Below are 26183 nucleotides of genomic sequence, written 5' to 3'. Positions count from 1 at the left end.
GTTGGGACGGCAGCAACAAACATACGCGTGCATGTGAACGCTAAATTGTGTTCCTCACCTTTCCCCGTCTGCCTGCAGTGACTCTTGGGCGCCCCCTCTGCCCGGGGGTCCCCTCTGCAGTGCAGCACGGCTGCCGACGGCGCACCGCGCTGTGCTGCAGCCTTCTGCTTCAGCTGGGTGACCCGCCTGGCCAACCTGGAGCTCAGAGTGCTGGGTCTTCCTCTGTGCTTACAGCAAGCTTTCATCTGTGGACGGAGAGCGGAGCGGCTAATTATCGACTCCTCTCCCTTTTCTTTTTTTTTTCGTTAATTGAAACATCCAGCAGAGAGAGAGAGAGAAAGCAGCAGGAAGTAGTTGTCAGCGTGTGTGTGTGTGTGTGTGTGAGAGAGACCAACCTGTGCACCACTGAGGCTCTTCAGTCCATGACTGGTCATTTTCTTCCTGGCTTTCTCCTCCAACAAACTCAGCTCAGCCCTGGATAAAATAAAAGCAAAGCAAAGGCGCACTTGAATAAACGATGTCCGTGCTACAGGATGAATCCAATCACACGTTAAAGCTCATATTCAAGCACTTTCAATGCCCATTTTTAAAGCTTTTCCAGACCCTTACAGAGTCTGTAGTTGTCCTCAGAGGGAAACGTTTGTGTGTGTGTGTGTGTGAGTTCACCAAGGCTGATGAAAAAAAAGAAAAAAAGACCAGCATATGTCACCCGTCAGGCAGAAGAAGAAGAAGCAGTTCATTTTTTACAGCTCACTTCCATTTCTCCACCTAATGAGTGAAAACTACCGAGTCACGAGGATAGATACGAAATACACAGCCACAGTTTCAAGCACTTTCAAGCACTTCACTCCCCCAAAACATTGACAAGCACTCTGCAAAACCTTGATCACACAACATTTCAATTCAAGCACCTTTTCAAGGTTTTTTTTTTTTAAAGCACCTGAACGAGCTCTGCTGGTATTTAGCCCTCTCTCACTCTCTCCCTCTCTCTCTCTCTGCTGTTTTTTCGTTCTCCCTCTCTCTCTCTCTCTCTCTCTCTCTCTTTCTCTTCCCACTCTTCTCGTTACTTTGATGAGGTAAGAGACAGTTTGACGGCAAATATTCAGCAACTGTGCGAATATGAAACTGTGCTGAATCACCACGTGAAAGGATCCAAGTGATAAGAGAGAGAGAAGACACACACACACACACAGACACAGACACCGAGAGAGAGAGAGAGAGAGAGAGAGAGAGAGGAACAAGGGGAGGAGGAGGAGAACAGTTGAGGGGGAAGGGAGGGAGACAGAGAGAGAGATGAAGCAGTCTCGGGGGAGTCTGTCCGTTGACCGGAGCTTCAGGGCTCAATCGATAAACACTAACCTCTATTGAACACTCCTCCTTTCCTCTCTCTCTCCTTCTCTCTCTGTCCTTCCCTCATTGTATGCATACTCTCTCAGACCTCAGGCAGTCAGCGCACACACACACGCACTCTGTTAGCAGCTGTGTCTGAGGCAGGTGAATCCTATATTCCCACAGAGGGAAGGTTTGGCTCTCAGCATCTCCGCTCCCAGGAGAGAGACAGAGAGAGAGAGAGAGAGAGAGAGAGGAAGAGGAGCCTGCACATCTGTCTGACCCCTCCGAGCCTCTAATCCCCCACATTTATGCCTCGTCACGTCCTCACCTGCACTACACTGAGTGTGTACATGTACGTCTTGTGCATTTCCATACATTATGCGCTCACTACTCGGGTCTGGGACTGATTTTCAGTGTTTAGGCGCATTTTCCGTCAAGTGCTGCAGTTCGGGAATGTCACACAGTTATTTGCGAATCCATGCTGTACCATCCCAGTTTTTGGTGCCCCTTCTGCTGGGGAAGCAACAATTCTGATGGATCGGCTCCAAAAAGGGGTGGAGCTACACACAGTGAATCCTCCTTTTCTATGACACAGTTCTAGCACTACTCGATTTGGTATCAGGCGCGTTGTTTTCTGAGCTAAAATTTAAAAAAACATTTTCAGTAACTGCAATAAAAATAAAGATAACTAACTAACTGAAACTGAATTGTGTGTTTATAAAAGTAACTAAAAACAAACTAAAATTGTGGTTGAAAATGTGCTTGGTTTTCGTCTTTTATGTATTATTTTTTTTTCTCTGCTGCCAATTTTGAAAGGTTGTATTTATTATCACCTTTTTGAATCCTACACCTGGAAAACACTCCATATTACAAAAAACAAAAATGAAGAAAAACTACGAAACTAAATGCTCTAAAAACTAATTAAAAACAAACTAATTTTAAAAACAAAAAGCCAAGCGGTGGCCAATCAAATCACCAAATTAAGTGGTCCCTCTTTCAACTGATCTGAATGATGGAATAAAAAATATTGACCTCTATCTCAAGTTATACAAAACACTGCAATTGCTACTACAAGCATTCATGTATGAAAGTATCAAGTTATTTTGCATCACTGGCAAAAAAAGGAAGAAGACAAAGGAGAAATTCTGCATCCCCACTAATACTGATCCTGACCCTGGTGTGAATGCAGCTTAAACTGGTCAAAAACCCCTTTAAACCCTCGGATTAAACAGGGTTTTTCGTCCAGTGGGATTGAGAGAGGTCGCCGCTTCCCTCTCCAACTCCCACTGTTTCCCTTTCACCCTCACACGACTCTCACAAAGACGTGAAAAAGCATAAACAGACGACGCAAGGCTGCTTAATAATGACAGAAATGCCGCTCACACACGTAGCAAAACCCCGGGCTCCGCTAATTAAAACGAGTTGTGGCGGCGCGGTGGCGGCGGCGGCATGTAAGACTAAAGCCTTTTATTGTCATTTTCATTAGCGCTTTCTAATCACGGCTACCCGTGACAAACCTTGAGTTTCTCTAATCATTTTATCAAGGCGACGGGTGCACATGCTAACAGAGGTGGGGCAGCATGAGAAAACACATTTATCACTGCGAGTGTGTGCGTGTGTGCGTGTGCAGGAATGTGTGTGTGTGTGTGAGCATGGAAGGTGTTAAATACTGTGTGGAGGGTGATGTGGAGTCGTTTATCACTGTAATAACTGTACATCAGGACTTTGTCCGGCTGTATTAATATATGCGGGAGGTTCACGGGGAATCGGGACATAATCAATGCAAGTGATAAATATGATTAAAAGTGATTAATGATGATTAATGAAGGCCTTGTCTCTGTTGCCTCCTCTCATTTTGAAATCACATCATGTGTGTGCTTGTGTGTGTGTGTGTGTGTGTGTGAGCGGCTCGTTCCAGTGCCCAATCAGGCTAAACCATCAGCCGCAGAGCATTTGAATCAATTCAGCTGAAGAAGAAGAAACTTCTTGAGAAATCAACCGCGCCTTTCACCGGGAACACAAACAGAAATCAGGGATGGGTGAATGAATGGGTGGATGAATGAGCGGGGCTTTCGCCAATCACCCTGATTATACCGACGCCACATCGCAGCACTGACCTGAGTCTCTTGGAACTCTCCGCGGCAGCTGGGCCGGGGGTGGACTTGCGCTTGCGGGGGCGGCCGGGCCCCCGGCGCGCGGGGCTGCGAGACGTCTCCTCTTTCCTGCGGAGAGGGAGACGAGAGGGGAGGTGGACGGAGACGGGGAGACAGACAGAGAGAGAGACGGATCAAAAGATTGTGAGAAATGTGGAGGAAACTTGCATTGGCTACAGGTCAAACTGCATTAGGTATGAGCAGACTGCAAGTCCTGATAAATCAGGAGGATGCGGCATGACAGCAGAATTGCCGATGTAGGAATGCATGATTCATTCCTGTGTGTGTGTGTGTGTGTGTGTGTGTTCTCTGCTCACTGGTGGTCGTGTTTCCTCTGTAGCTTGGCCAGTTCTCTCTGTTTCTCTTTGTAGCGGCGCTGTAGCTCAGCCAGCTGGACGCGCATGGCCAACTCCTCCCCTCCCATTGTCTCCATGGAGCCCTTCACTGGGCACACCTGAAACACACACACAATAACAGAGGAAATTTAAAAAGGCTGAAAACAAATGGAGTTCCAATGAATATTTGAAGTAGGCAGCCAGTGTTTGTGCAGCCTGGCAGAGGCTTTTCTAACCACAGCGATCACAAGTTTTGTCCCCAAAAGCAGTTCATTTAGATATAAAAGCAAGGATTTCTTTAAAGATCAAACTGCTCATCAAACATTATGACAATAAATGAATATTATATGAAAAAAAATAGCCTTCTATGGCGTTTTAAGGGTGTGTTTTGGACGTTTGTGAGTATCAGAAGCATGTTGAGTGTGGGATTCCGCAAGGTAGTTAACTTGGCCCTTTGTTTTTTTCTCTATCTTTAACAATGATCTTCCTTTTGCTTTGGAAAAACCCTTTATGCAGATGACTACATCTGCATATATATATATATATATATATATATATATATATATATACATACATGCATATGTGAGTGCATCCACAGTTAATGAGATTTCTACAACCGTAAACAATGAGCTGCAAATGATACTAGAACAGATTATCCTCAGTTAACTAGTCGTAAGACTAAGAGGATTGTATTTGGTACAAATCACCCCTTCAAATCTAAACCCTTAATTGAATGTGAAGCTGAATAATACACAATTATGTACTAATACAGACGTTGGCATATGTAAAGTTGCATTAGTGCCTTTTCTGGATTCTTGTTCTACATTTTTAAAATGTATTTCTTTCCTTCTTTGTTGGTGTGTTGTGGTAGTTGGCATCTGCTCCCAATTTTTTAGGGTTGCCACAGGTGATCTCTTCCTGATTTGGCATAATTCGTTCACATCAGCAGCCTCTGTGCGCTTTAACTATTCAAGGTAATATTATCCTATCTGAACTTGACAGCAAAACAAAGTGCAAATGTAATGTGAGAACATTTGTTTTTCTACGTCAAAAACAACAACAAATGTGTGAGGTGTTTCCATTCCATTCACACATTATGTCTCTGCATACACATAAAATACTCTTGAGTCGATCCTCACCGGCTCGTGACGAGGCGTCCAGCTGCACTTCCTGCGCAGGTTGAGCCTCTTCCTGATGGGACACTGCTGCTCCATGCCAACATCTACGGCTGCTCCTCCTCCTCCTTCCCCTTCGTTCATCTCCAGAGCACGGGCGGCCGCCAGCGTCGCCAGACTGTGGAGGTCGAAGGTCAGCATGTCCTCACCTGCAACGGAGACAGAGGGAGAAGCGCGGCGGTGTCAGATTGTTGCATCACACACGAAGGCTGACACGTGGGGATTTATTTTTACGGCCGTGGTGAGACCGCGCCTTGGAAAAGTGGTGATACTTATGATATTAGGTAGTTTATTTGATGTATGCGTGTGTTCACGTCTAATCGTACACAAACAACACACACACACACACACACACGTACACTGACACACACGAGGGGGAGTGTGAGAGAAGCATCTCTACATCTGTCACTGTCATTAACTCTGTCATTGTCACAGCAACAGCAGATGAATGAGAATATTCATGAGACTCTACACACACTAACACACTAACACACTTACACACACGCACACACAAATCTATGCAAACAAAACACTCGTTCTGAATACACACATTCACCTGAGCTGCGCAGACATGGGCATGAGGGAGTACTGGAGAGAAGGAGGAGAAGAGGCAGCAAGAGGAGGAGGAGGAGGAGGTGCTGCTGCGATGGAAGGGGGGAGGGGGTGGGGAGTAAAGGGGAGGAGAAGCAATAAGAGGCAGAGCGTTTATTGAGCTATCTATTTATTCTCCTACAACTCCTCATTATGGACATGGACAGAATCCAATTTCCCCTTCGAGGAGAGGAGAGGAGGAGAGGAGAAGAGGAAGAGAAGAGGAGAGGTTTCATCGGATCACTCTCACTGTGCACTGGAGCTGCAAGGCCTATTCACTGACATCTGACATTATTAAAGCCGCGCGTGTTTGAGCGGGAGACAGACCGAGACAGAAATGCAGCAAAAAGGAGACGAAAGAGAGGAGAAGGAGGAGGAGGAGGAAAGAAGGATGGAGTCCTCTACTGTGAAGGAAGGTTCGAGAAGAAGGGCGAAACGGATGTGAAAACAAGACGGGGCAACTCCTCAGAGAGCGGGAAGAACCCGAGACGCGCGCGCGGATTCGTCCTGTCCCGGCTCGCAGAGGTCAGTGCCGTCTCATCTGTTAGACCAATGGCACGCTCCGGTTACCGTGACAGCATGACATCACCACTGACATCACCACACCTCCTTTAGTCTCCTGGAGGAGAGCCACAATCGATGTATATACCCTCACACACACACACACACACACACACACACAGCAATAACACCACACTGTGTCCCCACAGTGGGCAAAGGATGTAATAAGAGGAGGCACAAAGGAATTTAAGGGGGGAAAGAGGAACAGTGGCGCAAAATTAAAAACACTTTCAGTTGATATGTGATCATTACAGTCCATTAAGGAATTTATTGAGCTGAAATTGCAATATAAAGTAAACGTGAAGGGATACGGAAAAGTGTGATGCTCATGTAAGAAGTAACACTGTTAATTTACACTGCAGGGGAAAGAATCTCTTGATTCCTTAATCTGTAATTGCAATCTCCAGTGAGCGGCTGAGATATCCGTCCATGTCAAGAAGTGGCATAAATGCATCTGTACGGGATCGGTTTCATCTCGAACACGCTTGCGACGCCAAAAACACGCCATCAGCGGCATTAATAACATTTCACACGGCGGGGGCCGGAGTGCGGTTTTAAAATAAACGTGCTGCGATTTTTGCCGAGCGCCTTCCACGCCGCAAACAGGACTTATTGATTTCACACCTATTACACATGTTAACCACGTGCACACGTAAACAAAATGCACAGCCTGCACGCTCCATATGTGACACACACGCACACACACACGCACACACAGCTGCGGAGCGACTTATGATTTTTACACTTATTAATTCCATCAACAAGGCTTGCAGAGGCAGGATTTACACACAAGATTACATTGGTTTAATAATAAAAAAAAAAATAAGGAGGAGAGGACGACGAGGAAGTGAGTGAGGGGAAATAATAACAGAGGGAGGAGGAGGTGCAGGCAGCCTGGTGGAGAGACACACAGACTCTGACGGAGGAGAGCGGGGGGGATTCATCTGGGATTACTTAACAGCTTACACACACACCGATGTGCACACACACACACACACACATGCAGGCAAACACACACACACTCTGATCCTGGCATAAATAAAAACACTTTCTCTCAGAGGGACAACGAGGAAAATAGGAGCGCTTACAGGAGAAGTGTTTTAAAAGAAAGGGTCTAATTAGCAAAGCAAGACGGCAGAGCCTGGGGGACACACTGTGTGTGTGTGTGTGTGTGTCCTGGCTTGTGTCTGAAGCTTCACTTGTTTGTCCATCTCCATGCCGGCGCCCCCCCCCCCCTCCCCCCCCCCCCCCACCACCCAAACAAACACACAAATATACACCCATCCCAGAGGGAGCAGCGTAGTCTAGAATAGAGAGTCCGAGCTGAGGGAGGAAGCAGGACAGTGAGTGGGAAAATGTGTGCATGTGTTCATGAGTTCATAGTCTCCACATCTGGGTTGCACACGTCTCCCATATCCTTGTTTTTGGTTCACCGTTAGTGTATGTGTGTGTGTGTGTATGTGCGTGTTGACAAGAAGTAGGGTAAAAAAAAGAAAAAAAAAAAGTTTCCTTGATCTGATTTTCACGGACGTTGTAGTCCCGGCCCCCGAAAACACAACAACAACTGTAGTGTGCACTGGGTGTAATGTAAAGTGACACATGCAAACACTGCGTACATTGTTGTTTCTCATTCGAGACGTCGACTCACCTCTTGCCACTTTAGGTGCAACTGTTCAACTGCTCTGTAATGTCTCATCAGCCAATCACATGGTCACAACGTGGTCATAAGAAGAATGCCATTGCAGCGAAATAGGATGTTTTTGTTTTGAACGCGACAATAAAGCCTTTGAATCCTTTGAATCCTTAGAATAATGAGGCCGCCGGAGTTCAAAATAGAGCATCACAATGAGGAAGAAAGGTGACTTGAAGTGACTTTGAAAACGGTGCGCTTGCTCATCTACTGGGACTTTCAAGCACAACCATTACCGGGGTTTACAGAGAGTGGTCCAGAAAAAGGAGGAAAATATCCACTGAGATAAATGCCTTGTTGATGCTCAAGGTCACAGGAGAATGGACAGACCCATTTGAAATGATATTAGGGCAACAACAACTCAAATAACCACTTGTTACCACCAAGGTATGAAGCAGAACATCCCTAAAAGCACATCACAATGGGCTACTGCAACAGAAGACCACTCCTGTGTACCTAATAAAGTGGCCCCCTAATGTATTGTATAAGGCCTAGATTATACTTTTTACACATTTGGTTGTACACGTGTGGAACCTCCTCACACAACCAAATCAAGCATGGTTACCGTCTCCTTTGTTGTCTCTATTGTAACCCAAATAAATGTGGGGGTTCTCTAACAGGCTATTATAAGGTGGTTGAAAATGTCAGATTGTATAGGCTGGAAGGCTAAAAGGGTCTTAAAAGAAATTCTCCTCACCTTCGGTGACGTTCTCTTTGCTCTCTCTGTTCCTCTGCTGGATCTCCAGCTCGGCCAACTCTCCCAGTATCTCCATACCGTGGTGAGGTGGAGGACTCGGGGCCCGGGCGACAGGTGCAGGTGGGTACAAGGCATCTCTGGTGGCGCACAGAGCCGCTGCGATCAGGAGCTCCAGGCTCCACATGTAGGCTCCTTGGAGCTGCGCGGCTGTGCTTGCTGATGGAGTGAGGAGGGCGGCTTCACAGGCTGGAGAAGGAGCAGGAGAGCTACAGGTAACCTCCACCAAGTCTTCATCAGGACTTGTGCCACTCTCCTCCTCCTCCTTCTTCTCATCCTCAACTACATCTACAATCTTTACATCTTTGTCACACTCCTCCTCTTCCTCCTCATTTTTCTGCTCTTCAGGCTCTACAGGCACAGAGACGGTACATTCTATTGGGTCAGGCTTCATTCTCTCCGTCTCATCCTCTACCATGTCCTCTTTTCCACGTTCCAGATCATCCTCCTGCTCTTTGGATAGCTGCGGCTCCTCCAGGCTGGCCTCCTGGCCCTGACAACCCAGAGAGAGCTCTACTTTTAGGGTTATGCCGGTGGCTGTGGCTGGGCAGGCTGGATCTGGGACTGGAGCTGGGGAAGGGCATGGCGAGGATCCAGAAAGCTTGCTCCCCGGCTCTGAGATGGAGCATCCTTTTGCTTCCGCCCTCCTTTCCCCCTTCTCTTCTTCTGCAACTCCACTCTGAGATTCCAACACTTCACAGTCTCTCGCATCCTCTTCTTCTTCTTCCCTGCTTCTTTTCTCTTCTTGGGTCATGTGGTGTGGACGTGGGAGGGACTTAGAGTCTGGTTCCGCTGGCTCTGCCTCCACCGTAGCTTGTTCAGCCAATCGAGCTTCAGCAGGTGAAGGTCCAGCCTTGTAGCCCATGGTGATTGGAGGGTAGGAGTAAACAGGTGGCAAGTCTGGTGGGGAAAAGGGAACGGTTTAATATGTGTCTTGACACGTAAAAAAACCCACAAATGCTCAAGCATTAAAAAGGAAAAGCGGAATCTCAATTGTCTCTGGAACAGAAAACAGAAAATGTACGTGTAAAGTACTTATACACAGTGTGTGTTTTGTGTGTGTGTGTGTATAGATTTATGTGGGATATTGATGATTCGCTGCTGTTTTCCTGTGATTGCAGCACCGGGCCCTGTCACCCCTGCATTCTTATTATTGATGGTATCCCTCCGCCCCCTGACAGCACGCGCAGATGAATGCGTATCCTTCCGCCCGTACCTCTCAAGGACCCCTGAAGGATAAGAAGGGTCTATCCGAGGATTTCATTGACCTTCCTCCTGTGACACGTACTATGTGAAGGCTCAGACACACACACACAACATGACACACTGAGAGCCCACATGCTTACTCTGACCTTACTGGCCGACCTGCCCGCTGTCCCTCTTTCGCTTGAACACAAACACAACTGCACACACATTCTGAAGGGCACACAGAGGAAAGGATCAGATAAAAGCAAAGCAGCACCCTTCCCTCTTTTTCTCTCTCTTTCAAACAGTGTCTTTCTCTCTGTGGCTGTTTTTCAGAGATGGACTCCAGGTGATGTCTCGGGATTTGGGTCTGGACATTCTCTGGAGTTTGCCGTTCGCATTCCCAATCCCTTTAACTTTGCATAAGAATATAATCCCTTTCAAATTCATATGGTTTGTTTTCCATAAGCTTAGAATTAGCCTTTTTCTGTGTACATAAAGTAAGGGCCTTGCTTTACAAAGGCTGTCCTCTTGTGCCACCATGTTTACAGCAGCCTGAACATACAAACCAGCTACAGTTTATTGTTATTTTGTTTTACATTCTACAGCCTCACCATGTGAGATGTCATTAATTCTTACACACTGGATCAGGCGTGTGCCATTTTTCTTTACCTCGGCGAAGGGTAAAAATGTGGCTCAATCTGTCAAGTTTGGAACTTTTTATGTCACATTCTTTACTCTCTACTGATTGTAAGAGTGATGATAATTGGCCTTTCTGGCTGGACTGGCGAGCTGTCCAGGATGTACCCCTATAGCCCTATGTCAGCTGAGATTGGCACAGCACCCCCAGCGACCCTTATGTGGAGGATAAAGTGGTAGAAGATGGATGGATGGCCTTTCTGGCAAAATGTCATCGTTATCCAAGATAAGGATAATGCCTCTCCTACGCCTGTTTCTTTTTCACATTGCTGTCGTTGTTTTGATTGCTGATTGGTTTGTTGGTATCATACAACATGAACTGTGTCCTCACTGATTTACCAGATATGTGCCGGAAAGTGTTGAGACACATTCACGACATGACTCTTAACAAAAAAAAAAAAAGGTTTTTTCCTGCTGTGTTCTCACAACCTATATACTACAGAGCTCGGTAGGAGAATCTCCAAAAAAAAAACTTCTCCAGAGAGAGACTTCCGTGGACTTTCACACATACAGCCCCTGCACATAATCCTGGGAGACTCTCACTGCATGTCTGAAAGCAGCTTATGTCTTTGTCTTGTTTGATGTCTTATCTTTTTTCTGTGACTGTCTAACCTGCTGGTAGATTCCTTCAAATTGATAAACAGACTCCCCCCCCACTCTTACCTGGCTCGAGGGACTGTGGGTAATCCTGAGGTGGCTGCCCCTCTCCTCTGTCACTGCTCCTCTCCAGGCCTTTAGACAGATGTGAAGGAGCTGGACTCAGCGCCGGGGAACGGGGAGCCGCCGCAGCCGGGCTTGGCGCAGGAGTCAGAGGGTTCTGTGGTCGAGAACGTCTGGACGGGGAGTGGTAGCAGGGGGACTGCCGGCTGGTGGGACACATTCCTGGAGACGGAGTGGGCGTCTTTGTTGGGGGAGGAGTGTGGGAGAAGGGTTTGGCTGCATGGGACGAGGAAGAAGAAGGTGGAGTCCGGGATGATGAGGACTCGTGAGGAGAATCTTCTATGGTGATGGCGTGCTCCTCGTGTTTTCTCTGTGAAAAAGGAAGGGGAGAATTCACATGGTGTTTGATCAATGGGGAGTTTTTAGGCATCAGTTTTAGATCTGACCTATTTTTGCATTGGCTGTACCTGTGCTATGGAGCGATGCTGCATGTGCTCCATGGCTCGATGCTGGTGGTGGTGGTGCTGCTGCTGCTGCTGCAGGGCATAGAGCTCCTGTTGCCGTAGGAATGAGGAGCGAGAGTAGACGGGGTGATGCTGCAGGTGAGGAGGAGGACCGCGGGCTCCGTATACAGGAGGCCAAAGTCCTGACTGCTCCAAAACATCTAGAGGAGAAAATAGTTAGAAAGTCAGGAAAGGTTGCTTTGATTTTTTTTCTGACAAAGATTTTAAAAAATGGGGGCAACCACATTGTTACTGGCAGAGAGTTTAGTCACGTTAACATCAGACTATTTGTGACTTCACATCCTCCTTTGTTTTTTAACTCTTTCTATTTCTGATAACGCCGTTTTTCTGTCTCTTCAAAACCACACCCAATAGGCACACGTGAATTCAGATACACATGCATGTACGAACACACTCCTGCACACTCAGCCTTTCTTGGCTGCCTTGTCGCTGGGAACCTTTGTTCTGTGAGATTAGCCTGAGTGGGCTAATGTTTCCCTGGGGAAGGGTTCAGTGGATGCACTTCCCCTCTCTGCAGGAACTCCCACGAAGCGAGGCAAGGGAGGCGGGAGATAATTAAATTTCACAGCCTGTTTGCAAAGCAGTGTTGACACACACACACGCACACACACGCTCTTTTTCCTATAGCAATAGCTAAGATGTACAACACAACCCCTAACACCGAGCAATGTCTCCAATGTTCCAGACATGAACACAACTAACTTTTACATGTCCATACACGCTTGCGCCGCACATGCCCACACAGACACACACACTTGTGCAAAGTCCAGTCCAGACACACCAGTGCGCCACCACAAGAGAGATGAATGTCAGTTAAAATGGTTTGCATAACGCCGGGCACATGCAGAGGGGGCAATGGAATAGCTGCTCCCATTAACGAAGCTATAAAACACGGCCCCACTGACAGAGGGACTTAGTTGAGCATTATATTATGATTAGCCAATGATACTAAAACTCTGGGAGAGAAATGGCAGCAGCTCCAATGGTACAAATGAGAGGAGGGGAGGTGGGGTGGGGGTGGTTAAGTACGGGCAGAGCAATGAATATAGACTCTGCCGGTTGTCTGTGAGTGTGTGTTCTTATGGTGAAAGAGTACTAAGCATACCGAGATGATGATGCGGCCCAGGTTCTGTAGGAAGAACCACCAGCGGGGAGTTAGGGTCTTGGGTTAGTGACCCCAAGACTGGCTGCAGAGGGCTGGGCAGACCTGTAGGAAAGCCGGGGCTCATTCCCACATGACTTAGACCTGGAACAAAGACATTCACGACACAGTCAAATGGCAGCAACATTTAAATACTGATTTTACTACTCTAAAAAAGATAGCGTGTGTGTGTGCTGAGTTGGTAAATCTTGGGACTCATTATGCAAAGCTAAATAAAACACAGCAAGACAAGGTCGCTCATTGTGCAACTCCTGACTCTGGATTCCTATCTGGATCACCACCAATATCTTATCATTTTTTTCCCTTAAGCCATAACCTACATCCCCAGACGATTTCACCCAAATCTGTCAATGACTTTTTAAATGATGCTCCTCCTGTATTATTAGGTGTCCTTTGTATCATGTTACACATGATATCAAGATTAGTAAAGACCCAGAATTGTGTTCTCATGCTATAAAACAAGTAAAAAACGTGCGCTTCCTGCTGACTACTCACCGTACGAATGCCCCATCCAGAGGGAGGGACTTCCTGTCCTCTGCATCCAATGGTGGTGAGCTGGGTGAGCGTGTGCAGCCGGGTCCGCCCCTAACTGGTTGGCTCCTCCAGGAACCAAGAGGTGGGAGGTCAGGTCACCATGGCAACTACTGGAGGGGTGGATCCTGGCAAACTCCACTCTATCCTTGTTTTCCCTGTGGTAGCGGTAGGCAGGGTGAACTTTGTCATTATCCTGATTATCCCTCTTATTGTCATCATCATCATCATCGCCACCACCATCATTATGATCATTATCTTCATCACTGTCATCTTCATTACCACTACCACCATTATATTCATCAAGAAAATGAAATGTGACAGCAGCAACAGGGGCAGCCATCATCTTGTGCCCAGTCCGTGAGTTCTCATTATATGTTTTCTTCCCTTAATATGACTACATAACAAGAGCGTGATACTTCAGAGACATTCGCATTAGTCTCCATAACATTAATGCACCACATCTCATCTCAGACACAGAGAAAGAGAGGGAGAGAAGGGGAGGGAGAAAGGAAGAGAGACAGAGAGAGAGAGAGGGCGCAGAAATACCACATCAAAGGGCGAGAAAAGTAAATGGAGGGAGAGAAAAGAGAAGCCTCGGACTGAGAGAATAAAAGAACTCCAGCTTATCAGATAAGAGCCGAAATGAATAGACGCTGCCATATGCACGAGTGCATCCATGAGTGGCCGCTCGTGCATTTTGGTGCATGTGAACCTACCTGATGATTATTTCCCTGTCTCTGTCCAGATGATGAAGGCCAATGTGCTCCTCCGTCATCCTCTTCCTCTCCTCTGCCTCCCGGCCAAGAGGATACACAGGACGTGACACACCTGAATCACAAGGGCCAACCGTGATTAAAGTCAAAAATATAATTTTATGAAACCATTACAAGTCAGATGCTTACATTTATAGCATGACAGGATGCCTGCATAACTACCATCCTTCAATGTGCTACATGTATTTGTATGGCAAAAATTGTCATACTGCATCTCTGAATTAAACTGTAACAAGGAAACTTTCGATAAATATGAATTATGCAGACTTTTGCAAGTTCCAAGAATACATTTGAAGCCCCATATCTACCAAGTGCAGTTTAGCTCACCATGTTAAGGTTTAGAAGGGTAAACCATCTGGTTTGCATTTCCACCTCGGGAAGTGGAGCCTGGATAGCAATAGCTGCATGAACTATTACCATACAAGTGCAACATTTGCATTTATACTATTTCATTCCCATTGTTGCAGAAAAGCACCAATTCTATCTATCAGTTAGCAGACTGCACTCCATCGAGCTCCACCCTTTAGGCTATGACCACCGTGCTACCCCAAAAGAAGGGTTATATGGTACCCTTCACAACGTTTGAAAATTGAAACAATAAGGGTTGTTGGAAAGATCTAAATGGGACCGACAAATGTGAGCTAAAGTAGATTTTTTTTCCCCAATATTTCAGCCTGGAGCACAGAATTGCATTGACTTCCAGTGTGAGAAGAATAATAATGTCTGACCTTTCATGCTGGGCAGAACCCTGCCTTGTCTGCTGTGTCCAGTTGGGTTTTCTGGGGAACGGTGGGGTGGTCGGGCTACCGCTACGGCAATACCAACCGGAGGCTGTCGCACCTCCCCCTCTCCTGCGTCCCCAGACTCTTTCCCACCTCGGTCACCCCTCTCTCCCTCGTTAATGGATCCTCGGCGAGGAGGGAGCGACTGTTTAGGAGGGTCCTGTGGGGAGGTGTTGCTCTTAGCCACTCCTTTATCCCCCTTCTCTGATCTCTCGCCACCCTGTTTAAGGCAGCCCAGACCTCCGAAAGGGCTTCTCTGTGGCAGCAGCAAAGGCTGCTGGGAGCTGTAGTTCATTAGGTTCTTCATGGCACTGCCTACATCCTCAGTAGTGTGCGGTGAGGAGCGGGATAGTGGTGGAGGTGGCTGAGAATGGGGCTGGTTGTGGTCATTATTTGGCGCTCTCTTGCTGAGGCCTCTTACTTCACCACTACCGACCAATGCATGATGGGAGCTTTTCCTCTGGTCCTCCTGGTGACTCTCTCGAGCTCCCCAAGAAGATGCTGTATGACTTCCATCTCTCCCCCGATCTTCTGTACTTGCACCATGGCTGCTGTGCTGCTGGTGCCTTATCCTTGCAACTTTTTGTCCCTCCCTCTGAGTCCCTGAACCCACCTTCCCATCAGAATGAGGGCCCGAGTAGGAACAGTCCCTGAAGGGAGGAGTGCTACTATCAGAGCCACCCTTTGATGTACTCTGTCCAACAGTAGGGTGCGTCCTTTGGGCATCAAGTGGGAGTGAGGGCCGGTAAACATCATCCACAATCTCTACATCTCTAGAGGATGAAGCTCTGTCCAGGCTGCAAGATCGCAGCTCAGGCTGAGAACTGGTGTTGGAGCTGGGTTTGTGGAAGTTCTGCGTCTGGTGGCTCCAGTCTGGAGGCTTGTCAGCTTTGCCATATCCCAGGTGCTGCTGGTATGGCTGTGATTTGTCCTTCTTCTGGCAACTGTTAAGTCGGCTAAGGTGATGTGAATGACTTTCATAAGATCCTTCACCACTCTTATCATCTCCCTTTCTGCCACCACCTCCTGCTCCACGACAATCTGGGGCTGCAAGGTCTCCTAGAGGTCCAACTGAGGGCACATAGGTTGGGCCAATTACTTTCGCCTCCCTGCCAGACCCTCCAGGGGTGGATGTGGTGTCTTTTGAGGGCGTTAGTGTAAGAGGGGAACAGTAAAAGTCAGGATGAGGATGGTGGTGTGTGTGATGTATCCACCCTCCTGTGACTGGGGAGCCCATGTGTAAGGCATGAGGAGGTGGTGGAGGAGGAGCAGGGGGAGGCATTGAGTAGGAGTGAGGGGTAGGAGGTGCCAAGATGGTTGTCGCTGCAGCGGTCCCTCGTCTCATACATTCAGAGGAGGATGTTGAGGGTTCACTAATCCTCATTTCCCCATTTATGAGTCCATCTTTGGAGCACCGCCTGCCTCCTCCAGATACAGGTCTCCCCATCGCACCACCACTGCAGCTGCTCATTGCTCCACCTTTGGAGCCACTTTCTGACCCTGAACCGCTGGATAGTTTACAGGCAGTCATACTTTTTGTCCCCTGACTGCCTGAATCACTGTCTCTGTACTCTTTGTGTCTCTCCAGAGAGTGTCTGTGGTCCTCCTCTCTGCTCTGGGATGTGAGATGAGGGAGGAGGGCATGGTGCGGGTGGGGGTACGCCTGGTGATGGTAGCCAGACGGAGTGGTGGCAGGGTTTGTCTGATGGGAGTGGTGATGATGAAGCTGGTGTTGTTTGTCTTTGCTCTCCTGGTGCCGGTCCTTGCTGCTCAATCGCTCCTTGTCCTTTGACACAGAGGAAACTCCTTTCTCACTCGCGTCCTTGGTGCTCTTCCCGCCTCCTCCCCCGCTGTCTGTCTCACGGCTGCAAGAGCCAAGAGGATGGCCGGGTGCAGTCCTGGACAAAGGAGGGAGGCTGTGATTGGTGGAGAGCAAAGCGGGCTGCGGAGGAAGGCCTCTTAGGTAGAAGTGATCTGGAAGAAGAACAGAAGGCAGAAAAATAAAGATGCATTCATGCAACAACATTTTCCCTTGAAAAAAGCAAACTAAAGCAATCTGTTGCATCAGTGTTATCATCCTAAAAATGTACTTGAAAAGGTAACCCAGCCATTTCCATATCCATTTGGAAATTGAAATCACAACTTCATCTTATGCATGTGTCATTTCTGTGCAGCATTCTGCTAATTTATTTGGTGACCAAATGAATTTCTTCTGCGGCCAATTTGTGGGTTTCAACCCAGTTTGAGATATACAGCAGTCACTGCTGTATATCACATGACCACTGAGTTGTACTGGAAAGTGTAAACAGGAAGCTGATTCTTTCCTCTGCAGCTGTTTGCTTAGATTCAACCATTACTACTAATGAATAGTGACACAACAGTGGTAAAAAGGGGCGTCTGTTATGAGACTGACGACGAGATGAAAGTGAAACGGAAAGTCAGTGTTGATGGACGTTTTAGTTAGTGTTGTAGCCAAAAAGGTCCTGGTCGGGAAGCAAATTTGGACGACTGTGGCTTTGGTCGCTGCTCTTCCGGACTAAAACACAACCCCAGAGTTTTAAATCAAAAAAGGTCAACAGTGTTGACCTCAAGAAAATGATGGGTTAGTGTGGACAGTAGATGCATCTGGAGCAGGATTTATGAAGGTGGGTGTAGCCTTAGCAGAAGGTACATTGAGCTCTAGAAGAGTGATTTTTTGTCTATTCAGTTTTGTAATTAAGTTTCAAATAAGGTACAAAATCTGCCTTGCAAAGTGTACAGAGGGCTCTGTTTTGTACTTGTAATAAGTTGTTTTGAGATACTCGATCCTACAACCTTGTGAGTGAAGAAGAGTTGTGCTATAAGTTTGGTGCACCACTAAACCGAGCCACAAGTTTGGGAATGGCTGCTCTAAAGAGATTTGAACATTAGCTGCAAAGTGGCTGCTTAGGACACACTTTAAAAAAAAAAGTATAATGAAATGACTATATTGCGGTGGTGCAATGTGTTGCTGTAGTGATATCTAGAGAAAAGGAAATGAGAAAACACCAGCTGGAAAAGTTACCAGTTGTAACTCCTGTGGTGAGAGCTGATGAAGCATTTTAAAAGAAGTATATAGCCTATAAAGCAATTTTTTTTTTTCAACAGTTTCATCCACCAGCACATTAGGACCTACCTTTTTGAGTGTCATAAAAGCGGTGCTGTCCATAGAGACCGTTGCTATGGTGATCCAGGGGACTCATGGGGAGAAAAGGAGAAGCAAGACTTCCTGAATAGCTGGGGTACCCTGTCAGAGGGAGGGAGAGAGAAAAAGAATTGATGTTTCTCTGCAGTGCTGACATTCAGCAGCCCTCTAAACAAACAGTTTATCTCTACAATCTATCATAGAATAGGCCCATTTTAGAAAACACAGGGAGAAAAAAAAAGGGGGGAAGAAAATATGGCCGGTTAGTGCTACTTTCACCATAAATGCACTTTTGCACAAACACGCCACAGGAGTTGACATTATTTACAGTGGACAAAGTGGTGACAAAAACCACAGCTGACAGCTACTGCCAAGTGTTTGCAGCGTTTAACTGGATGGAATTTGCTCTTCTACAAAACACACTTTTCCCAAACCCAAGACAAATAGTACGAAGACTCACACCCCCCCCCCCCCGACCCCAACACACACACACATAAGGTCACTGGGAGGTAAGCGGACGTTCCACTCTGTTCCTCGTCTTCAAGGACGTTGAACTGCATCGTGGGATAGAGGAGGTCTTAGTGGTTGTGTTGATAGTGACTGGAAGGGTGCAGGCATGGGTCAGGGTCATTGATGTGTGTGTGTGTGTGTGTGTGTGTGTGTTTTTGTATTTATTACCTCTTCGGGACCTCTTCTGGCATAAACACTGACATTGTCAGGACCTCATGGAGACCAAAACCTATTCCTAATGAGGCAGAAGCTAATTTCTGAGGAACTGGCTATGGTTAAGGTATTGTTTTGGCTGTTCAAATGAATGGAAGACAATGTGGAGTGTGTGTCATGGGTCGTGGTGGTGGTATAGGTATAGAGGAAGTAACTTGAGTCCTGTTTCCACAGTTTGATAGAGTTTGGTACATCCATCCATCCATCTATCTTCTACCATTTTATCCGGGTACATCCTGGACAGGTCGCCAGTCCATCACAGGGCCACATACAGTACATACATATATGTAACATGCATGTTACAATTATTTGCATTTGACTGTCAAAAGTTGGGAAAGGTAAACACAGAATTGGCCGTACTCTCCCACTTGTTGTTACCCTTCTGTTGAGCAATGTAGAGCAGCGGTCTGGCACCTAATGGGTGGAGCTAGACACACTGCAGTCCATTGATCGGTCAACAGCAAATCAGCACGTCAGTTGCAAGGACGCTTATGAGATGTCAACACACCGGTGATGATCATCAAAAAATATCAGTTTGAAAAGTGAAAAGTGACGTACGAACCAATTAGCCACCAGGGGGAGATAGTGCTGGCGGCAAAAATAACTTTGAATGAGAGTCTAAAGTCTTTGCACATGATTTAGAACATCAGGGAATATTTTCCTGAGGAGTTCTCAGGTACTCAATCGCGAGAATCAGCTCTTCTTTAACAGTTTTGTCAATTATAAGCACTCTTGCCTTTGCAGCAAGAAGACCCAGGTGAGTGTGACAGTGAATGGTTGTTTGTCTCTATGTGGTCATATGATGGACTGGCAACCTGTCCAGCTGGGATTGGCACCAGCCCCCCGGTCCCCCAACCCCTGTGACCCTCATGTGGAGGATAAAGTGGTAGAAGATGAGTAAGTGAGTGAGACTGAGAGTGTTCCCATGGAGTGGACACCAGAGTGATTGACAGCCGGCATCTTCCAGTAAGAGACATTTGTGAAAAACCATCATGAAGCCGATCACATTGGAAAATACGAGGCTTCACAATAGGACTTTGATTTGCATACTTTCATATGCCCAGTTTATGGATGTCACATATTTACATAAGTGACGTGGATCGCAAGTCAGGTCGGGGTCTCAGACCGCTCCAGACTGTACCATGGCGAGCTAAACTGCAGGGCTTAGTGGGAACGCAGCTTGGTTTGAAGGGGCGGGGACTTGAAAAAAATCACCACAGGCCCGTGCACATTCACATGAGCTCAGTACACAAACACATCACAGAGCCAAAAGGCTTGGATTGTGTGAGTGTGTGTGTGTGTTCTCCAGCAGCTGGTTTCATGCCCCACAGAGTGTCCTTGCCGGCCCGTTAATTGGCAGCCGTTAAAAGTTTAACGGTGGTGGCCAAAGTAAACAGCACTCCATAAAAACTCATCCTACGCATTCCACAGTCGCACTGCAAAACCACCAACACCCCCTCACTGCTCCCAGCGTGTGTGAGTGTGGAACTCTGTGTCTGAGCATTTATGCTGCAATGTAAATGCATGAATGTGTGCGCACACCCCTCTCTCTCTCTCTCACGCTCTGTGTTTGTGTGTGTGTGTGTGTGTGTGTGATTACTCTGACTGGTTAACAACCAGTGAATCTAAATGGCGACAATTAGCCAAAAGGCTCTATCAGCCATCGAAAGCCAATCCCATGGGTAATGATGAGTGATAAAACTGAGGAAGGAGGGAAGGGGGGGGATGAGAGAGAAGAGGAGGGGAACAAAGACAACACAGAGAGATACGGTGACAAAAAAAAGGAGAAGGGGGATAAAAGAGGGGAGGGAAGACGGGACAGAGGAGGTTAGTGATTGAATATACGGAGGCAGAGAGAGAGCGAGAGGGAGAGAGAGAGAGAGAGGAGACACCAGAAAGAACGGGGCTGTCAATATGAAAAGCCCCCAATCTGGTGCTGCTGTGAGACGTATGAAGAGGGGAGAGGAGGAGTGTGTGTGTGTGTGTGTGTGTGTGTGTTTTGTGGGTGAAGAAGATGAAGGAGGAAGTGAAGAGCTTTGAGATGGTGGAGATGAGAGAACAGAGGTAAGGAGAGGAGTGAGAGCACATGAGAGGGGAGACGGGGAAAAAAACAAGGACAGGTGTGGAAGACAGAGAGTGACGGGATGGGTGAGTGTGTGTTAGTGTGTGTGTGTGTGTGTGTGTGTGTGTGTGGGTGTGTATGTGAGTGGGAGGGAGAGAGAGAGAGAGAGAGACAATGCATGTGTCGAGAAAAGATTGTGTGCTGGTTCTCAGGAAACTCTGCATTTCCTCCTGAATAAGTCTCGTCTGCGACTCTGTGCATGTGTGTGTGTGTGTCCTTTGACTGAGTCTAGAAGTGTGTGTGTGTGTGAGTGTTTGAGTGTGTGTATTAGCCAGGTTTCTTCTCTCCGCGCTGGCTACGCTCCACTCTCTGGACCGTGGCCAGCTGGCAGACGGCCTACAGGAGCTCCCTGGCTTTAATTCGTAAAAACAATCATTTGCAGTCTCCGTGTGTGTGTGCGTGTGTGTGTGCACGCAAGATTGTGCGTCTCGGAGTGTGCGCACGCACGTGTTATGTGTGTTCAGACATCAAAGCCGAGCCACACAGACACAAAATCTGTCTGATAGGCACACACACATTCTCCCTCCACACACACATTTCTGCTCTCTCCACCGCTGCTGCTGCTTCTGCTGCTGCTGCTGCTGCTGCTGCTGCTGCTGCTGCTGCTGCTGCTTCTCTCCCCCTCTCTCACGCTCACATCGGAGTCCTGCCTCAGCCTCCTGTGAGTCTGATTTAAGACAGTCACTCCGGGCGACATTAGTGCTCATTTTCGGGGATTAACTGTTGCTATTTATCGCTCCGTGAGCTGCAAATGAGGCCGTCGCACAAGTGAATCTCTTGTCTCCTTTCACACCTTTTTAAAGCTGCATCACGAGAAATTCGTATGCGTAGTTTGACTTTAAAGCATGTCCATAAACTATCGTCCCTAACTGAGGGAGTGTTAGTGTGTATACAGCAGCAGTGCAAGGACGGGTGGGGACAAGGGCGACCAGGTTTGTTGAGCAGTAGAATTCACTTTGGAACCTTTTCCGTGGACGTTCCCTACACATCACTTCCTGTGTGCAGCTATACTGAGAAACATAGAGGGTCGTGTGGAGATGACAGGCTTAATCGGCATTGTGTGAACGTATTTGACAATGGTTTTGAAATGTATTTATTGCTTACATGAGTTTAGTTTAGTTTAGTTCACAGCCGTTCTTCTTCTTATTATTATTACTATTATTATTAATATAACGATGATGGATTCATTGATGTCCCAATAAGTCATTCCTGTACGTCAACACCAGGACAGACTGTAACTGTCTGAGCTGAGAGGAATGCAGTGGTTATTATTGATATTGATCACACCGGTGCTTTTCCTGCCGGGACACGTCCATGAGAGGACACCAGAGAGGGAAACCAGTCAGTGCACTGGTCCTCCACACTGACGTTCAAACACTTCCTCCTTAAGGTGGAATCCTTAATTGCTCGGTAATAGCTCACGTATTGTTAAGAAAAACAGGCGAAACGTGAAATTCTTTCCGTTGTCGTTGCTACGTGTTAAACTGTGTTTCTGTTTGTGTGTTTGTGAAGGTTAACTGTCGAGGCCCATCTCGCTGTCTGAAGACAGAAATCCTTTTACACACATACACAGGTTTGTACAGCTACCCTTCTGAGGTCCATTCCATTCATTTTTACAGCCTCAACAAAGCCAATTCAAGTATTAGCCCTAAACTTGACCAGTTCCTCAGGAATAGGACCAGGTTTTGGTCTATTGGTCCTGACAAGGACGCCAGAAAAAGGTCCTTAAGAGGTAACAAATACAAGGAAACCCACACACACACAGAGACACACGCATACCTGAAATAGACAGATAACTGAGTCATGTTCACTCTCTGACCACAAACGGTTAACAGTCGAAAGAGGACATGATGCGTGTGGATGCGCACATTTGTGTGTGTGTGTTTGTGTCTGATCAGGAAGGGGGCCGTTGGAGGTCGGTTGGCCCAGAAGGGGCCCTGAGGGTGGGGATGCGGTCAGAGAGGGAGGTGGGAGGGAGTTTGTGGAGGGAAAGGATGATGGAAAGTTGGGGTAAGTTTCAGTGTGTGTGTGTGTGTGTGTGTCTGCTATGAAACTTAAAACCATAAAAGTGAAAGTGAGGAGGGCAGGAGAGCATGATTGAGTGAAAGCAGGGGAAACAACGTAATGAGTCAGACATGTATTGCAAATTACTGTCTGTTATGATGAATCACGGTGTTTGTGTTTGTCCGTTTGTTAATTTGTTTACTTGTTTGTTGTGTTTGTGGCGCGGGATACAGTGAAGCAATGCGACGCCACCTCAGTTATCATACTGGAGGAGAAAAATTGCACTTAAACACTCCTTATATACTTGAGTTGCTGCTGAAAACACCAAACCCTGCCTGACGACCGAATGCTGAGGCAATGTATCCTTAGACCATATATAAGAAATAAACGTAGTCTTTATGTTTGAAAAGTGAAGCCTAGAAAGTAGGATGGAAGTAGCAGTCAGCCATCAGGGGGCGACTCAACTGGTATTAAAAGGAATAGAAGTCTACAGGAAAATAAGCTTCTACTTCAACCATTTAAGGTCAAGTACAGGGTCTAAATCGTTAGTTTCAGCTCTTCTTCAGTGGAACATGATGTCAATTTTGTACGTTCTGTTTTAGAGGAAAATAGATGGTAAAGCACAGCACATATGATTGATTGGACACCAGTGTGATTGACAGTGACATCTCTGAACCTCTGGTGGAAAAAACTGACGTGGCAACCTGTCATATTGCGAATGTCAAGGTTTCAAAATGGGTTGCTCATTTCACAACCCGAAATCGTACGCGGTCCACGGGTGTGTCCCAGACTTTTGAGGGACAGAGCAGAGACAGCGGAAGGTTTTGGTTTCATAGCAGTTATAACGGGCCAACTGTCAAACTGACGGTTTCTGTCAGTAGCATCATCTGAGGCATCGCTGTGGTGTGTGTTTGGTCTGCGCTCAATGTTGGTTAAACCACTTAATGGCTCCATCTCGATCTTAATCCCAAACCGAGACCCCGGATTAACCAGAGACCCAAGCATTCTGGGCTCCTGTGTGTGTGTGTGTGTGTGTGTGTGTGTGTGTATGTGTGTTACCTTCATGTGAATGGGGGAACCATATCGGTGAAGCACTCGAATGGGGTCCAGTCCTGTACGAGGGGGAGGATGGGGAGGCAGCAGGTCCTGACGGGTGAGGAGGGTGTGACGCTGGGGACCCCAGACTGCTGGCCAGGAAGGAACCCATGAAGGAAGCACCTGAAGGACACACACAGAGGAAACGCAGGAGGTTAGAGGAGAGGGTGCTCGCTGAGTAAATATGAGGTGGACGTGACTGTACTGAGGTGCAAACAAGCATTTAACACCACAGAAGAAGAACCGAGAAGCTCTAAAGTAAACAGTCTTTAGGACATTGTGAAGTTCAGCTTCATGCGACTCCCTGACACAGCACTTTTTTTCCTCTCTACGCTATGACAAGAGTCAAAATATCGTTTTAATATCACTTAAATATCACATTTTTCTAAACCCAGCAGGAGTTTGAGGCAGTAAAAAAAAAAATAGAGAGAAAGAAGTGAAACATGGCAGAGCTGGGTGGTATTAATGTGACAAGTGTGAAAAATGAAATTTCATGACCTGCCCAAGAGAAATTAATCCTTCCATGCTACATTCACACTGCCAGTGAAAGTGTCCTCATTCTTTCTCTTCACATGGGAAGAACACTTCAAAAGGGAAAATGGTTGACAAAAAATAATAATACTTCAGTCGGTAACAACTATATGGATTAAGTTCATTTGACCTACAGAATGAAAGTTGTTTTCAATTAAAATGAGGGGTGCGGAACTTGAAGTGGACGGAAGTTATATTTCCTACCTGTAGTCCCGCCTCCTCTCTTGCAGTTTGCGCATTTGTGACCTAGCCCTAACATTTATCACACGACACTGATCAATTTCTGTCTTTATCGTTGCTTCTTCTGACTTTTTATGTGGTTCTGTATGATATAGAAAACTAAAAAGCCCTGCCCCTGCTTATAATCCCACCCACTTGTAGTCCCGCCTCCTCTCTTGCAGTTTGCGTAAACGTACAAATCCCTTTCTATCTTTTATTTAGCTTCTTCTGACTTTTCATGTGGTCCCATGTGATGTAGACAACGTAGAGTATCCACTCCCCGTTTATTGTAGCCCCGCCCCATCTCATGAAGTTTGTAGATGGAAACAATTGATTAAAAATTGCTAACTTAACCTTGAATTAACTTAATTATTTGGGGTATTACCAATGTGCCCACCATTTTCTTTTACTTTTTCTCTCAAAACAAGACTTTTTGCTTCTCAAATCTGATTTAAACACTTCTTTTTGAACGCTAAAATAAGAATTTGTCAACCTTGAACCGTGAATTTGCTCACAAGTCTGTTGACATTTATGCTGCGTTTTCCTGAAATTGTATGCAGAGACTCTGTGTGACAATACATATGCAAAAATACAAACGTTTGCTGTCAGCACCTATTGTCACACTCAAGGAAAAGCCTGTGTGAGAAAACAGCAGGAAAATCTCCAGAGAATTCAAGACGCGCGAGCTTCAATGCCTCCACCCAGGCTCTGCTACCATTCATCCCATAAAAGTTGTGGAAATATTCCTGCCGGTGTGAACCAGACAATCTCCTGTTGTTCATATGTGAACGGCAAAAACATTCTGACGCAATTGTCCAGACCTTTCCCAGATTTGACGTCTGAAAAGTGCTTTAATCTGCAGCGGACTCATATTTAAACCATTCGATGGCTGAACGTCAACAGGAAACTCCAAACTTCAAAGATAAAAAAGTTAAAAGTATGTGGTCGCAATGGCAAGAAATGGCAAAGCGGAAAAGAGTGAAAACTGAGCAGTAAAAGAGGGAAATCATTTTCATTGACATCTGGTGAATTTCCGAACCTGAATGAATGAGAAACTAGACAGACTTCCTGTTCCAACGTGGCTCTGGTGTTTGGTATTTTCTTCATTGGTAACATCCTGGTGACAATCTGACAAATATGTGTCATAAAAACAAACGCCTTTCACGTCACAGCGCGTGAACGAGCGAGCTGCGATTTTCAGTTTCAGACCGTGACCAGAGAAAAGAGAGTCGACTTTGGCGTCGTTAGAATGTATCTCCACTTGTCAGCATGCTCTCATTTAGTGGAACAACCCCAACAGTTGTAGGGGAAGAAGGAAACACATCCACAGGGAATCAGGTAATTAGTCACTGCAACGGTGAGAGAGAGGGAGGGAGAGAGAGAGAGAGAGAGAGAGAGAGAGGGGGAGAAAGAGGT

At 46.6% G+C, this 26183-nt stretch overlaps 1 protein-coding gene across 2 annotated transcripts in view; it reads right to left on the bottom strand.

Annotated features, from left to right (window-relative positions):
* The window catches only part of bahcc1b (BAH domain and coiled-coil containing 1b), an 81198-nt gene that overhangs the window by 17697 nt on the left and 37318 nt on the right, over positions 1–26183 (bottom strand). For both annotated transcript variants that reach the window (XM_058620257.1, XM_058620256.1), the window contains exons 3-16: positions 23982–24140; positions 18065–18175; positions 14857–16884; positions 14072–14183; positions 13317–13510; positions 12765–12905; positions 11603–11799; positions 11139–11505; positions 8535–9491; positions 4960–5144; positions 3803–3939; positions 3450–3554; positions 396–474; positions 59–245 (exon numbers count right to left, since the gene is read on the bottom strand). In XM_058620257.1, the coding sequence (XP_058476240.1) occupies positions 59–245; positions 396–474; positions 3450–3554; positions 3803–3939; positions 4960–5144; positions 8535–9491; positions 11139–11505; positions 11603–11799; positions 12765–12905; positions 13317–13510; positions 14072–14183; positions 14857–16884; positions 18065–18175; positions 23982–24140 (4959 nt within the window). The remainder of the gene's footprint in view (positions 1–58; positions 246–395; positions 475–3449; positions 3555–3802; positions 3940–4959; positions 5145–8534; positions 9492–11138; positions 11506–11602; positions 11800–12764; positions 12906–13316; positions 13511–14071; positions 14184–14856; positions 16885–18064; positions 18176–23981; positions 24141–26183) is intronic.

Source organism: Solea solea, chromosome 21, assembly GCF_958295425.1.
Source record: "Solea solea chromosome 21, fSolSol10.1, whole genome shotgun sequence".
Taxonomy (NCBI): domain Eukaryota; kingdom Metazoa; phylum Chordata; class Actinopteri; order Pleuronectiformes; family Soleidae; genus Solea; species Solea solea.
The sequence above is the reverse complement of the archived record's forward strand: the minus strand, read 5'-3'. Positions and strand labels throughout refer to the sequence as shown.